This window comes from Lethenteron reissneri, chromosome 55 (genome assembly GCF_015708825.2).
Source record: "Lethenteron reissneri isolate LAM-NWPU_2019-01 chromosome 55, ASM1570882v1, whole genome shotgun sequence".
NCBI lineage: Eukaryota > Metazoa > Chordata > Hyperoartia > Petromyzontiformes > Petromyzontidae > Lethenteron > Lethenteron reissneri.
The window spans coordinates 5,706,235-5,720,413 of record NC_083833.1 but is presented as its reverse complement, the minus strand read 5'-3'; the positions used below and the strand labels follow the sequence as shown (position 1 = coordinate 5,720,413).

Sequence of the window (14,179 nt, the reverse complement as noted above, 5' to 3'; positions counted from 1 at the left end):
CTCCCTAAGCACGTCCTCGTACTGGCCACACGTGACGGGAGTCAGCTTGCATAGTGAGCGGGCGCTCATGACCGTTGGGTCGATAATCGCATTTGACAGATGACACAAGTATCTGCGGCTGATGCAAACGTAGAAATTCATAGCTGTCGCGACAAAATCGCAGAGAATAGCTGACAGCATGAATGTATAAAGATTATATACGTATGGTGACCGTGCAGGCATGTTAAGGGCAGTTCAAGCTCTCGCTCTCGCTCTCTCTTCTCTATGCCGCTGTACTGCCATTGAACTAAGCGTCTGCGCGGATTCATTGTGTCAGAGTGGGTGACGTGTGTCAGAGGGGTAAGGAAAATATATTTTTTAAATATATATATTTTTAAAAAAAGCCTTTCTTTTCAATGTCGCCAAAAAATTGATGCACGTGTCTAAAAGCCTCGGAGCGGTGTAATTTTCACGAAAGCCTGTTCCACGTTATTACGAAATCCTTCATTGCATCTCAACGTACTCTCCGTGAGAGGCGGTCACTGCCTGGGGCGGCCTTTATCCAGCAGTAGATTGATTATGACTGATTATGACGTTGCCAATGATTCCCCTTCACACCAGAGCAATCCAGAAGACGGTTCCGGTATTAGTATTGATGCGCCACATCCATTTCACTTAACTGGAACCTCTTATTATATTCTCATGTAGGATTTCAGAATATTGGGCACAATAATATAGGATCGTTAGGGGTAGAAGTACCGTGTACCAGAGGTCGCAAACGGGTTTTGATTCCTTACCTGTACCCGGCCGCACCAGGGTCGCAAATGGGTACCCGTACCCGGCCGGGTACGGGTACCCGTTCCCTACCCGTACCCTGCCCGAAATGAGTGACAAACGGCTACTCACCAGTGACTCACGGCCTACCCGTACCCGTACCCGGCCGCACCAGGGTCGCAAATTGGTACCCGTACCTGTACCCGGCCGGGTACGGGTAGCCGGGTATCGGGTAGGGTACGGGTATCGGGTACCCGGTTGTGACCTCTGCCGTGTACTGTCTTGAGTGCGACATGTTGAAAATCCCGACTCCAAGCCAGCCTAACAGAGTTCCAGAAAATAATCGAATCATCATCATCATAAACAGAGCTTTCAAATGCCTCCCCTCTCAAATTCAATTTATGCATGAAGAGGTAGTCAGTCACTCTTTCCCCTCTGCTGCACCCACGGTCTGGAAGTGCCTTTCTTTCACTCGAAATTATATGACACGATGGGTTGGTTTGAATACTGAACGTTCAAATTGATGGGTGGCACGGCGGTGGAGTGATAACACCTGTGCCTCACGGAAAGAACATCCTTGATTAGATTCCGGACTCAAGGTGCCTGTGTGTGTGTGGAGTTTATATGTTCTCCCCTTGATTTGTAATCGCTTTGCTGGGTTCCCCACTTTATTCCAATACCTATGTAATAAGCGACTTCCACGACATGTCGTGTAGAGGGTACTTTTCGATTTAAAGCTTTCGTGACTGCAGGGATTCATCTTCTTGGTTCTTTCGGTAAAGTCACGTAGAAGGGAAATAATAAAATAATAAAAATAAAACACAATAAAATAATTCTCACGACGTTTCGGCCACGAGCTCCAAGCTCGTGTGCTGTTTCATTCAGACTCTGTCGCCTCGACGGACCTGGTTTTCACCTGAGGACGGGCTGCTTGCGTTGTGGCCGAAACGTCGTGAGAATTATTTTATTGTGTTTTATTTTTATTATTTTATTACTTCCCTTCTACGTGACTTTACCTAAAGAACCAATACGATAGAGGGTACTTCTTTATTACTTACACTGGGCACAATACAGGCCAACACTAGTATAACTCTAGGTATTAACGTCTCTACTGGCTACACGCACAGCCGATCACTCGGCGTGGTACCATCGCCCAAACTCGGCCATGCGTCTGACTGGCGGCATGACAATGATGACGATGGAACCCACGCAGGAGATCTTCCACGTGGCCGGATGAGAGAGAGTTGTTGGTGAGCAGCGACGACCCAGGACCCAAGACCCCACACACAGCCTCGGATCCGCTCCCCTTTATATACCCCCAGGCTTGGCTAAGCCCCGCCTCTGGCCACGCCCTCTCGTGGAACTTTCCAGCAGGTTCCCGGAGAATCTCGGCTCGCCCCCACCTGTGACCTTTGCCCCAGAAACACCTCACTCTCTGATTGGTTGTTACCTGTGTGGCTGTACCAGTGAATCCCTTCCCAGGCCAGCAGGTGTCACCCTGTCATTACACCTACACATTTTTTTTTTGCAATGTAATTAAATTGTTGTCAAACATACCGATGCTGAAAAATTACCTGTAAATTACCCAACTGAGATTGCACACAGCAGCGGCACTGCCGCTAACTGTGAATCCGTGGTAGCACCCTCCTGAAGGGGGGAGTGGAGGAGGGGGTGGAGGGGGGGGGGGGTGGATGGGTGGTGGAGGAGGGGGAGGAGTGGAGGGGGGTGGAGGGGGGTTGGAGGAGGGGGTGGAGGGTGAGTGGAGGGGGTGGAGGAGGGGGTGGTGGAGGAGGGGGTGGAGGGGGAGTGGAGGGGGATGGAGGGGGGTGGAGGGGGTGGAGGAGGGGGTGGAGGGGGGGTGGATGGGTGGTAGAGGAGGGGGTGGAGTGGAGGGGTGGTGGAGGGGGGGTAGAGGGGGTTGTGGAGGAGGAGCTGGAGGGGGGGGTGGAGGAGGCGAGAGGGGAGGGGGGAAGTGAGCGATGACGTAATAACGTCACCAAATAAACCGCCAGTTCAATGACGTCACCGCGCAATCCGGCGCGCGGTGACGTAACAGCACAGCAATGCTCCCTAATGACGTCACGTCACCGCCAACAAGTTACGACATTTTGACGTCATCGCGAGGTTTCGCGTGCGTTTCTCCCTCCACCTCTGCCGATAGCGGAAGCGAGGGGACCCCGTCGCCTCCTCTCTCGCTGCGTGAACCTGGGCCCGTGTGCTTATCTCGCGTGTGGAGGCTGCCCCAAGGGGTTTGTCCGCTTGAGCAGCTGCGGCGAACGAGCGGCCGATTTCGTCTCTCGCCACCCGCAACTCCGTTCGAGGTGAGGCCCGCAGACGTCGCCATCCGCGAACCGCTCTCGGCAAATGTTGGTCAAGAGGCGATGATGGTGACAATTCTAGCGTGCGTTCTGGAGGAGGAATCCGATGTGCTGTAAAGCTCTTGTCTGTCAGCGGGGTGGGAAGGTGGCGAAACCGGGGCCGGTACGCCACGGGCCACAAGCGCGATAGGGGCCTACAAAAGTAACCAAATCGATTAAAATACGTGGAAATACACCAAACTGTGTTTAAATATTCGTACAAGCTAAAGGCCAATGAGCTGATTGCGCGATACGGGGGTGGTGGGTGATGTTTTAGCTGCTTGCTGCTGCTGCTTGCTGCTCGTGTCGTCTCGGAGTTTGTGTGAGCCCTCGTCGATCGATTCCAATTGATTGCTGAGTTCAATTACGAATCGTCGACGCGTTACATCCACTCTTGCGTTGTAACGTCGGTCACTTTCGCCTTCGTTGTTAATCACGACGCAATCCCGAGTCTAGAATCTAGAATCTCGCTCTCCACCCGGTTCTCGGCTATCCTGGGTGCGCGCGGCCTGTTGTTCCAATCAGCTGATCGGCACGTGACTACCGCCGATGACGTCATCACGTGAACTTAGCACGGGGTCACCGCGGGGTCACCAATGCGTTAACCTGCACTCACCGCCGACGTCATCACGGTGACCTTTTAGCACGTTGTCAGCACGAGGTCACCACGGGGTCTCCAATGCGTTAACCTCCACTCACCGCCGACGTCATCACGGTGAACTTAGCACGGGGTCAGCGCGGGGTCACCATGGGGTCATCAATGCGTTAACCTGCACTCACCGCTGCTGTCATCACGGTGACCTTAGCACGGGGTCACCACGGGGTCACCACCTGCTGGTCACCAATGAGTTAACTTCCACTCACCGCTGTCGTCATCATGGTGACTTTAGCACGGGGTCACCACGGGGTCACCACCTGGTCACCAATGCGTTAACCTGCACTCACCGCTGTTATTACGGTGACCTTAGCACGGGGTCAGCACGGGGTCACCACCTGCTGGTCACCAATGAGTTAACTTCCACTCACCGCTGCTGTCATCACGGTGACCTTAGCACGGGGTCACCGCGGGGTCACCAATGCGTTAACCTGCACTCACCGCTGTTGTCATTACGGTGACCTTAGCACGGGGTCAGCACGGGGTCGCCGCGGGTTACCTGCTGGTCACCAATGCGTTAACCTGCACTCACCGCTGCGTTACCATGGCGACTGTACGACTGCATTGCCTGCCAACCCATTACACTGTGATATAAAACAATGTTCCTGGGTAGTAAGTGTTATTTTCTAATTGCTTATGCCTCAAAGGTACAACATGATTCTGTGTGACCGTGGTTATCCAGCACTGCAGCAATGTGAAGTCCGTGGGTTTTCAAAGCTCGTGACAGCGATCCATCAGGTCACGTGGCTTGTAGTTTAACGGCACGGTTATTGTCCACAATGACAAGAATTTGTCCGTAACACTAGCACATTCCCCACCTTAAAATACAAATATGGATCGCTGGTGCTGTTCTTACCTTGCCGCTGCGCTAATATGGGAACATTCTTACAGCATTTCGTTACCGTTATCATGAAAAGAGTATGGCCATGCTGTACACTGCTATTATATTACCGTGGCTGAACTTTCGTTATCTCTTTTCCTCCATGGGTCAACCAATCCAGTGACCGTGGGTAATTTTGTTAGGTAATATTAATACACTACAATTCACCCTGTCTTTGTTAGCATCATCATCATCATCATCATCGGCCATGGTCTATGCACTGCTGGATGAAGGCATTCCCAGGCCACCGCCATCTACTGAACATCTGTTGAAAAAGAACTTCATAGCTCATCGGATTCCTCCGGTGTGAATAATGATCTTGGTTCTCATTTTTCGCGGTCCTCGGATGTAACATTCTATTAGTACCTGCACATACTCCGATTTCGTCACTCCCATCTCCGCGGTTTGTGTGCATTCTCAGAGACGTTCTTGGCTTTGGCTGTCTCAAACTTGCACGTGTCCTCTTGTCCACGCTCTATACTATCTGCTCCCCCGGTGTCATTTCACCATCTTTCTCCGTGCGCCTTTGTTCCATTCGCTTTGTCCACGTCCAACTTTCTGAACCCATGCGACAGAGCAGGCGATGCACGCGGACAATAACAACTGTCGAGGTATCTTCCGGCGGAACAAATTGGAGTATTCTTCTTGGTTCTTTCGGTAAAGTCACGTAGAAGGGAAATAATAAAATAATAAAAATAAAACATTAAATAATTCTCACGACGTTTCGGCCACAACGCAAGCAGCCGTCCTCAGGTGAAGAACAGGTCTGTCGGAAAAACAGCGTCTGAATGGGCACCACCAGGCTTGGCAGCGTATATTTAAGCTGGGTTGGAGGGGTGAGGGGCGCCTTGACAAAGGAATTTGCATATCAAGAGGAATTTTGCATAAATTGGAGTACTGTCGTACGTGATAGCGAGGGCAGTTATTGAAGGTGGAACGGAATCAAAATGATGAAATATCGAGGTTGGTGACGGTGGTGTCGAAGTCCTTTTGTAAAATTATATTCAACCGGCGTTTTGCCCGTCCTCGGACGGAAGCTGTAATATTTACGAAAAATTGAGCAGAGTATAATTGTATCTTGTGCAAATTCAATGGCAGTGAATCTTGCACGAAAGAATGTCATCAAACACTTCACTGCATTTCACTGGAGCGCTGTATTAATGGCAGTGAATCTGGCACAAAACGAAGTCATCAAACACTTCACTACATTTCACTGGAGCACTGTATTAATGGCAGTGAATCTGGCACGAAACGAAGTCATCAAACACTTCACTGCATTTCACTGGAGCACTGTATTAATGGCAGTGAATCTGGCACAAAAGAAAGTCATGAAACACCTAACTTCATGTCACTGTATAACTGTATTTAACTCACCTTCGTTTAGTTCAAAATCACTGCTCTGATACTTTATTTTCTTCTGCTTTCGCTTGCTGGGGTTGTCATCCATTTGAATTCGATACAATGTCTGGAGAATCACAGAGAAATGTAAATATTTTATCATAATTTAGAAGCAAAAATTTGACTTACCTTTTGTCTCGAGTGCTGAATAAATAAATGAAGACACCAAATACACTTTGTTGCTGCGTATAATTATTTATTTGATTAACTTTAAATAAAGAAACGTCATATTCGAAGCGACTTTGCGAAAAAAAATATCTTTCTGCTCAAACTTCTTCCGCGTGAGTGTAAAAATCCACTCTCTCATGATTATTTTATTATTAATGAGGGGGGGGGGGTGGCATGTGGAGTGACGTGTAACGCACGTTACACACATTTCTGGGCTATTATAGTAGTAACTAGCTTCACTACCCGGCTTCGCCCGGGACTTGGATTCTTGTCTTGGATAAATTTCAAATTTCATATTCACTTATCTTTCACTGAAAATCCCTGAAAAAAATGTATGTTTGCAAGAAAGATAAAAGCCGAAACACATCAATTTACCTAAATCGTATGTTTTCACTCGAGGACATTCAACCTTAACCCACTTCTACGTCAGGTCGATTTTGGCAACTCGGGAATGGAATGACGCGGCAAGCTGAAAATAGTCGTGTTCGCTTAGAAATTCCAGACAGCATGAGCTGTGAAAATTTCATGACGCCAGAGCTCAGCGTTGGAGAGTTTTTGCTGCTTCACACAAACAAACTGATGTAATTTCTGCTTTATATTTATAATAGTGAAATTCATCCTACCAATGCGCCTAAAGAAAACTAATTCTCGTTCGTCTGGCTCTTCCTGACTATCACCATACATCACCTGCTTGAATTCACGTTTCTCTCAGCACCCCCCTCCCTACCAATCTGTGCAAAAGATTCACCACCTCTGCTCGAGTTCGAAAGACTTCAAATGTTGTTTCGTGGGATCAAGGCTGGACAATAATTCCACACGAGTGGTTGAGGCAGCCAAGGGTGCAGTGATGTGGATGAGTGGGTTTGGGTTACAACGGGACACCACAACCCTCTCTGATGGTAAACACAGCAACAGCTTAAATCTACAGCTGGGCAGGTGGCGTGGGGGGGGGGTTACAAGGTTCTTTTTTCCAGGGGTGTGTGATGCAGCATCTCCTTTGACCGCCCTCCCTTCCCCTTGCTCTCCCCCGCCCTCGCCTGCACAACAAATCCCTGATCTTTTTTCTGCCCGGCCGAGCTTGCCTCTCCAATGCCGACTGCTGCCGTTTAATTTTCACTTGAAGCGCCCACCGTGTCGGGCAGCGGGGAGAGCCGGACAGATTGCGGCAAACGCTGCAGCGTTGTGTCCCTTTTTAAATCCTTTATATTACGTTCGCTTGCTTGCTTGCTTGCGCGCTTACGACCGTGCAAATCTTTCGGTCGTTTTTTAACCCACTTCCCGTGATCCAATCGAGCTGACATTTTGCACACAGACTCGTTGTGCGTGACAATTTCTTTTCCAAAATGTTACACTTTTTAGGAAAAAATAAATAATATTTAATTACCAATTGCTTAATGGTGGCAGGCAATCATCTGACCCATAGGTGGCAGCCATCTCAAGCCAGAGGACGAGAGGACTCTAGCCGCCACGCATATAAAGGATTTATAGTGAAAAACTTTGTTTTTACGGGTTAATTTTTTATTACACCTAGTGGAGCGACGCTGAAGTCTGCTCGCGAGGCCAACATGGCTGTTTAATAACAACGCGCCAAGGTGGAGAACGTGTGTATTGGTTGCAGCACGCAGTGTTACGGGTACAGGCAGCCATATTCTATCCGAGGTGTTCATTGTCTCAGGCCCTTCCTTTTGCCCGAGCCATTGAATAGTCATGCCCGATCATGTGACCATCTGAATTATCTCGTGTATAATTCATTCATTCACCTTCTTGGTTCTTTCGGTAAAGTCACATAGAAGGAAAATAATAAAATAATAAAAAAACATTATGAAATACAATTCTCACGACGTTTCGGCCACAACGCAAGCAGCCGTCCTCAGGTAAAGACCAGGTCTGTCGGGGAGACAGCGTCTGAATGAAACACCACCACGCTTGGAGCGTCTATTTAAGCTGGGTTAGAAGGGGGGAAGGGCGCCTTGACAAAATAATTTGCATATCAAGAGGAATTTAGCATATTTATGGGAAATGCAGGTATGTGATTAGTACTACTTGTACATGGCAAACATGAACGTATTATGTCATTGGGTTGTTTCTGCTGGAAGTAAAATGTAACGTGTAACATTTTATCGTGACGCGTTACTGGTATGTTTTACATTCGCAAGTTAACTTTAAATATGTAATCATCGTCGTAATCATCGTGAGCCAAGATCTATCCGCTGTTTGGTTGCTGGAGCATATTTGTCTGGGAGTAAGGGAGAGATGTGAGGAGGGAGTTGGGTGTTGATGAGTCCATGCAAGATCTTGAAAGACGGCGAGTGAGATCTTGAAATTGATGTGGAATTTGATTGGGAGGCAGTTGAGGATTGAGGTATTGTGGTCACAGATTTAGGCTGCGGGTGAGGAATCTGACGGCATTTTGGATCATTTCGACGTTGGAGATGAGAGATTTTGTGAGGCCTTAGAGGAGAGAGCTAAGCAGATGTTGCAGTCATTTTAGCTGTGACGGTCCCACCTGATGACGGAGACTTGTGTTGCCTCCGAAACGTCGTGATTTATTATTTTATTTTATTTCCATTATTACTTTTATTAACTTTTAATTCAATTTTTTACCTACGTGACTTTACCGAAAAAACTTAAGAGTATGAATCTTTGCAGTCACGAAAGCTTCAAATCTAGAAAGAACTAACGACCGTTAGTTGGAAAGTGAAACATACAAAAACAAGCGCGGGGGTAGTGTCACCAATGGCTGCCCCCTTGACGGTGTTTCCCTTCCCAGGCGGTCACCATGGCGCAGCTCGGCGCGAGCGGCGGTGCTAGCGGGGAGGCGCGCGTGGCTCCGGCCGCGGCGCGCCAGTGGTGCGGTGGCGGCGACGGTGGCGGCGAGGCGCAAGTTTACCGCGTGCCGATCGTGCAGCCCGACCTGCGACGGGAGGAGACGGTGCAGCACATCGCCGATGCGCTCGAGGCCCTGTCGCGCATCTCCATCGACATCTTCTCACGGTGAGACGCGTCCGTCCGTCCGTCCGCCTGCCATCTCCGTCAGCATTCCCGGGCGCCGGGGAATGTTGTACTCTTTGGTTTTTTCGGTAAAGTCACGTAGGTGAAAAATTTATGAAAAACAACTGAATTAAATCACGACGTTTCGGAGGCAACTCAAGCTTCCGTCTTCAGGTGGAACCGTTACAGCCAAAATCACTGTAATAAATGGTTTTAGTTTTATCTACGTGACTTGTTTCTTCATCTGAGGGACGGCTGCTTGCGTTGTGGCCGAAGCGTCGTGAGAATTATTTTATTATGTTTTATTTTTATTATTTTATTACTTCCCTTCTACGTGACTTTACCGAAAGAACCAAGAAGATGATGAATCCCTGCAGTCACGAAAGAATTAAATCGTGATTCTTTTGTGTTTAGTTTGTGCCCCCCTCCCCGTACCTCCACTTATCACAGTTGGCTACGCACGTTGCGAAACAAGTTTGACGTACGTACGTACAAACTGACGTTCTGTCTGCGAATGCGACACCCATCGATGTCTGCGTGCCCATTCACATGGCTGTCCTTCCGTCCATTCTTTGGGAATTCTGTCCATCGATCTCTCTGTTTGTTTGTCAATCCACCCGGTGGTCCATCCCTCCCACATTATTTCTATCCCTGTGACATACTCGTGGTCCGTTTCTCTGTCTATCCACTGACTGTATCAGCTGTCCATCTGTATGACATTCTGTCCTTCAATTTGACATTTCGTCTGTCGCTTTCTCTGTCCATCCTCCTTTGTACGGCTATCTATGCGACGTGCTGTCTACATAATAAAATAATAGGGTTTTTCCCCTCTTTTCTGGCAACAAAAGTGAAACCTTTTTACAAGGATTCATGTCTGCATTAACCACAATATTTGCAGTCAAAATGCAAAAAAAAACACACCATGATAATATATGCATTGTCCTTGAAACTGATTGGTCCACACAAAGCGACGGCTTTCTTTTGAGCCTCGATCCAATTGGTGCTAGACCAGAGGACGCCAAAAGGCGTACAGCTCAAAGACATTGCACTATCAAAGTAATGAGGGCTCGGGGTGAGCATCTACATCATTAGACCTCCTTTGCCAGTACCAAAATATAATAATAGGGTTTTTCCCTATTATAAAAAAAAAACCCTTATTATATTTTGGTACTGGCAAAGGAGGTCTAATGATGCCGTCTGCATGTCTGTTAATTTCTGCGCGTGCATTTTTTGCAATGTTTATCTGTCTTTCCATCAACATGTTTGTCTGTTTATTTGTCTTTGTCCTTGTGTATGTCCATCTGCATATCCATCTCTTGGCATGTAATGATTCATTGCTCAGGTTTTCCATCTTGGCAGCCATCAATCATTCAATCAATATATACATTCGATCCTTCTCGACCATCCATCTAGTCCATTTATCCATTCAATCTATTCTCAATAAATCTTTGGGTGCAGCCACTCAACACCTTCCATCCACCCAGCCCGCTCGTTAACTTTAAATTCGGTTAATTGCTCCCAGCCAGCCTGTCTCTACTAAAAACCCATCCTTTGAATCCCATTTGTCCAATATTTTGGCAATTTGTAATTTTTTATCTTCGAATCGGATGGGGGGTGGGGGAGCATGTTGAGATAATGGGTTTTATTTTGCACAGTGGACTTGGGTGTAAACAACAACAAAAAACAACGCTGGCAGGTAATAAAAACAATGGACGCTAATAGGACAGGCAGTGGGCATGAACAGCGTGACACCGTCCGCGTTATTAAGAGCGCCACAGACATCTCGTAAGGATGCAATTGAAATCAACAAGAAATGTAGCGAAAGCATAAACAAACGTGAAATGCTGCATCCGGGGAATGTTTCCGAGTGTGCGGATGGGGAGAAGTCGTGTGAAATTGCTTGAATGGCTTGATTCTAAATGCAATGGATGTGGACAAAAGTCATAACCAAGTAATTCTAGATTTGAAGCTTTCGTGACTGCAAGGATTCATATTCTTAGGTTTTTTCGGTAAAGTCACGTAGGTAAAAAATTAAAATTAAAATTAATAAAAGTAAAATAAAAATATAATAAAAATCACGACGTTTCGGAGGCAACACAAGCTTCCGTCTTCAGGTGGAACCGTCACAGCACGATAGCTGTATCAAGTAAGAGATATTCCAAGAAAACAGTCCTTGTAGATATACTGGTTGAGAACCAAGGTTAACGAAAGGTAGTTGCTTTGTTTGTATGGAGTTGTGGAACAGATCAAAACAATGTTGAAGTTTAAAACTAAACTATTTTTTTTTACGATTTTTATTTTACCAGATAAGGTTCACTAAGCTATACAGGCAGTCTTCTATTTACGATGGAGATGCGTTACGACGACCCCATCGTAAGTCGAAAATATCGCAAGTCGAAGATGGCCTAGCCTATCCAGGAGTCTTAAAGAATTGTGATAATTTATCAAAACAGAGCAATTTACAGTACCGTACTGTGTAAACTATATACCGTATGTATTTATTTATTACAATACTGTATTGCACAGTAAAATGTCAAGTAAAAAAAACGAGGTAAATTCTTAGCCTACCTATGTGAACTGCAATTTAATAGAAAGTTTTTTTCGGGAAACAATCCTATCTGCATCACACAAGGCGGGAGATGAGTACATCCCGGCAGCGTCCCAACGTACAGTATCGTACCTCGTACACTGCTGCGTTTGCCTGCCGCGCGAAATTAAAAATATTTCACAATTTTTTCGTATCACTATCGCCATCGTAAGATCGAAATATCGTAAGTCGGACCATCGTAACTCGGGGACTATCTGTATAGCTGTTTTTTTAGAAACCACCCGGCCACAAATGATAACGTGTCCAAGTGGTTTATCACGTGGAAATGTCTCGCAGCTAAACAATCTAAACGCACGTTTGTTCTAAATGTGCAGGGAAAAACCAGAGGACCCGGGGAAAAATCCACGCTGGCATGGGGAGCGAGACACGCAAACTCTTAATATAAGGCAGGCGTCAGGGTTGGGATCGAACCCGCGACCTTCTGTATACCAGGCGAGGTAATTAACATCTAGCCACCGTGATGATGATGAGAGAGAGAGAGAGACACACAAACTCCGAATATCTAACAGCAGGCGTCAGGGTTGGGATCAAACCCGCGACCTCCTGTATACCAGGCGAGGTAGTTAACATCTCCTAGCCACCGTGATGATGATGAGAGAGAGAGAGACACACAAACTCCGAATATACAGCAGCAGGCGTCAGGGTTGGGATTGAACCCGCGACCTTCTGTATACCAGGCGAGGTAGTTAACATCTCCTAGCCACCGTGATGATGATGAGAGAGAGAGACACACAAACTCCGAATATCTAACAGCAGGCATCAGGGTTGGGATCGAACCTGCGACCTCCTGTATGCCAGGCGAGGTAGTTAACATCTCCTAGCCACCGTGATGATGATGAGAGAGAGAGAGACACACAAACTCCGAATATACAACAGCAGGCGTCAGGGTTGGGATCGAACCCGCGACCTCCTGTATACCAGGCGAGGTAGTTGACATCTCCTAGCCACCGTGATGATGATGAGGATGAGAGAGAGAGACACGCACAAACTCCGAATATACGGCAGCAGTTAATGCCTCGCAACCTTGGCAAGACGTTAACTACCGTGTGCTGGAAAATTTTAAGACTTATGCATTGAATGCTGGAGAAGGAACAAAAGCATTGACAATTACAGCAGGAGACGTTTAAAGCTTCATCCTGAACACGGGCATGAGATGTAATCCCTCGTATTGTTTGATTATGTGTAGCCACTGCAGTTAATGATATACATGAAGCGTTTTTTCTCTCCTCTGATCTCATTTCCATGACCAGTTTCATTGAATCTCTACGCTTGTTAGTGAGGGGGTGGGGGGTAGTATTGTTTTGATGTTTGAGCTTTTCTTTGGAGTTGTCGAAAGTCTCATCGTATTCGTCAATATCGGTTCTTATACGTGCACGTACGTATGTTTTAAAGGAATCGCTCAAAGCCGCTTTCAAATGTGTTTTCCAATCAGGAGGTTCATTGGTAAATACAGTAAAACCTTGGATTGCGAGTAAGTTGGTCTGCGAGTGTTTTGCAAGACGAGCAAATTTTTAAATAAATATTCATTTGATAAACGAGCTAGGTCTTGCAATACGAGTAGTGCGTGTATACGCTTTGTCTGCCGAGCGTCACGTGATCACAACTGATATACGAGTGCTTTGGATTATAAATACGGAGCGAATTATGCTCGCAATCCAAGGTTTTACTGTATGGGTGGTTTGTTTCTCCATGGTGTTGCATCGGTTGAATGACGACAACAGTTTTTAAATCCTTTATATTAAGTTCGCTTGCTTGCTTGCTTGCTTACGACCGTGCAAATCTTTCGGTCGTTTTTTAACCCACTTCCCGTGATCCAATCGAGCTGACATTTTGCACACAGACTCGTTGTGCGAGACAATTTATGTTCGCGAAAAAAAAATTCAAAATTTTTACACTGTTTAGGGAAAACAAATTAAATATTTAATTACCAATTGTTTAATACTGCAGACAATCATCTGACCCATAGGTGGCAGCCATCTCAAGCCAGAGGACGAGAGGACTCTAGCCGCCACGCATATAAAGGATTTAGAGTGAAAAACTTTGTTTTTACGGGTTATACTTATTTACAGTGCCTTTGTCAAGCCACTGCTAGATGAAGGCCTTCCCACGCCATGTCAGTTTTTATAGTTGTTTGACCATACTTCACCACTGTGGTCTATTCGGGTCGGAGAATGTTGGTTTCTATTTTTTTACTATATTTTATTTCACCAGGTAAGGCTCCACTGAGCTATACAGCTCTATTTTATTTAAATCCTTTATATTAAGTTCTCTTGCTTGCTTAGGACCGTGCAAATCTATTGGTCGTTTTTTAACCCACTTCCCGTGATCCAATCGAGCTGACATTTTGCACACAGACTCGTTGTGCGTGA

The 14,179-nt window shown here is 46.5% G+C and overlaps 1 protein-coding gene across 1 annotated transcript in view; it reads left to right on the top strand.

Moving 5' to 3' along the window:
- The first annotated feature begins 2,889 nt into the window (after positions 1-2,889).
- The window catches only part of LOC133356779 (WASH complex subunit 1-like), a 111,340-nt gene continuing 100,050 nt past the window's right edge, over positions 2,890-14,179 (top strand). The window contains exons 1-2 of the mRNA XM_061574447.1: positions 2,890-3,074; positions 8,982-9,205. Coding sequence (XP_061430431.1) covers positions 8,991-9,205 — 215 coding nt within the window. The 5' untranslated portion in view covers positions 2,890-3,074; positions 8,982-8,990. The remainder of the gene's footprint in view (positions 3,075-8,981; positions 9,206-14,179) is intronic.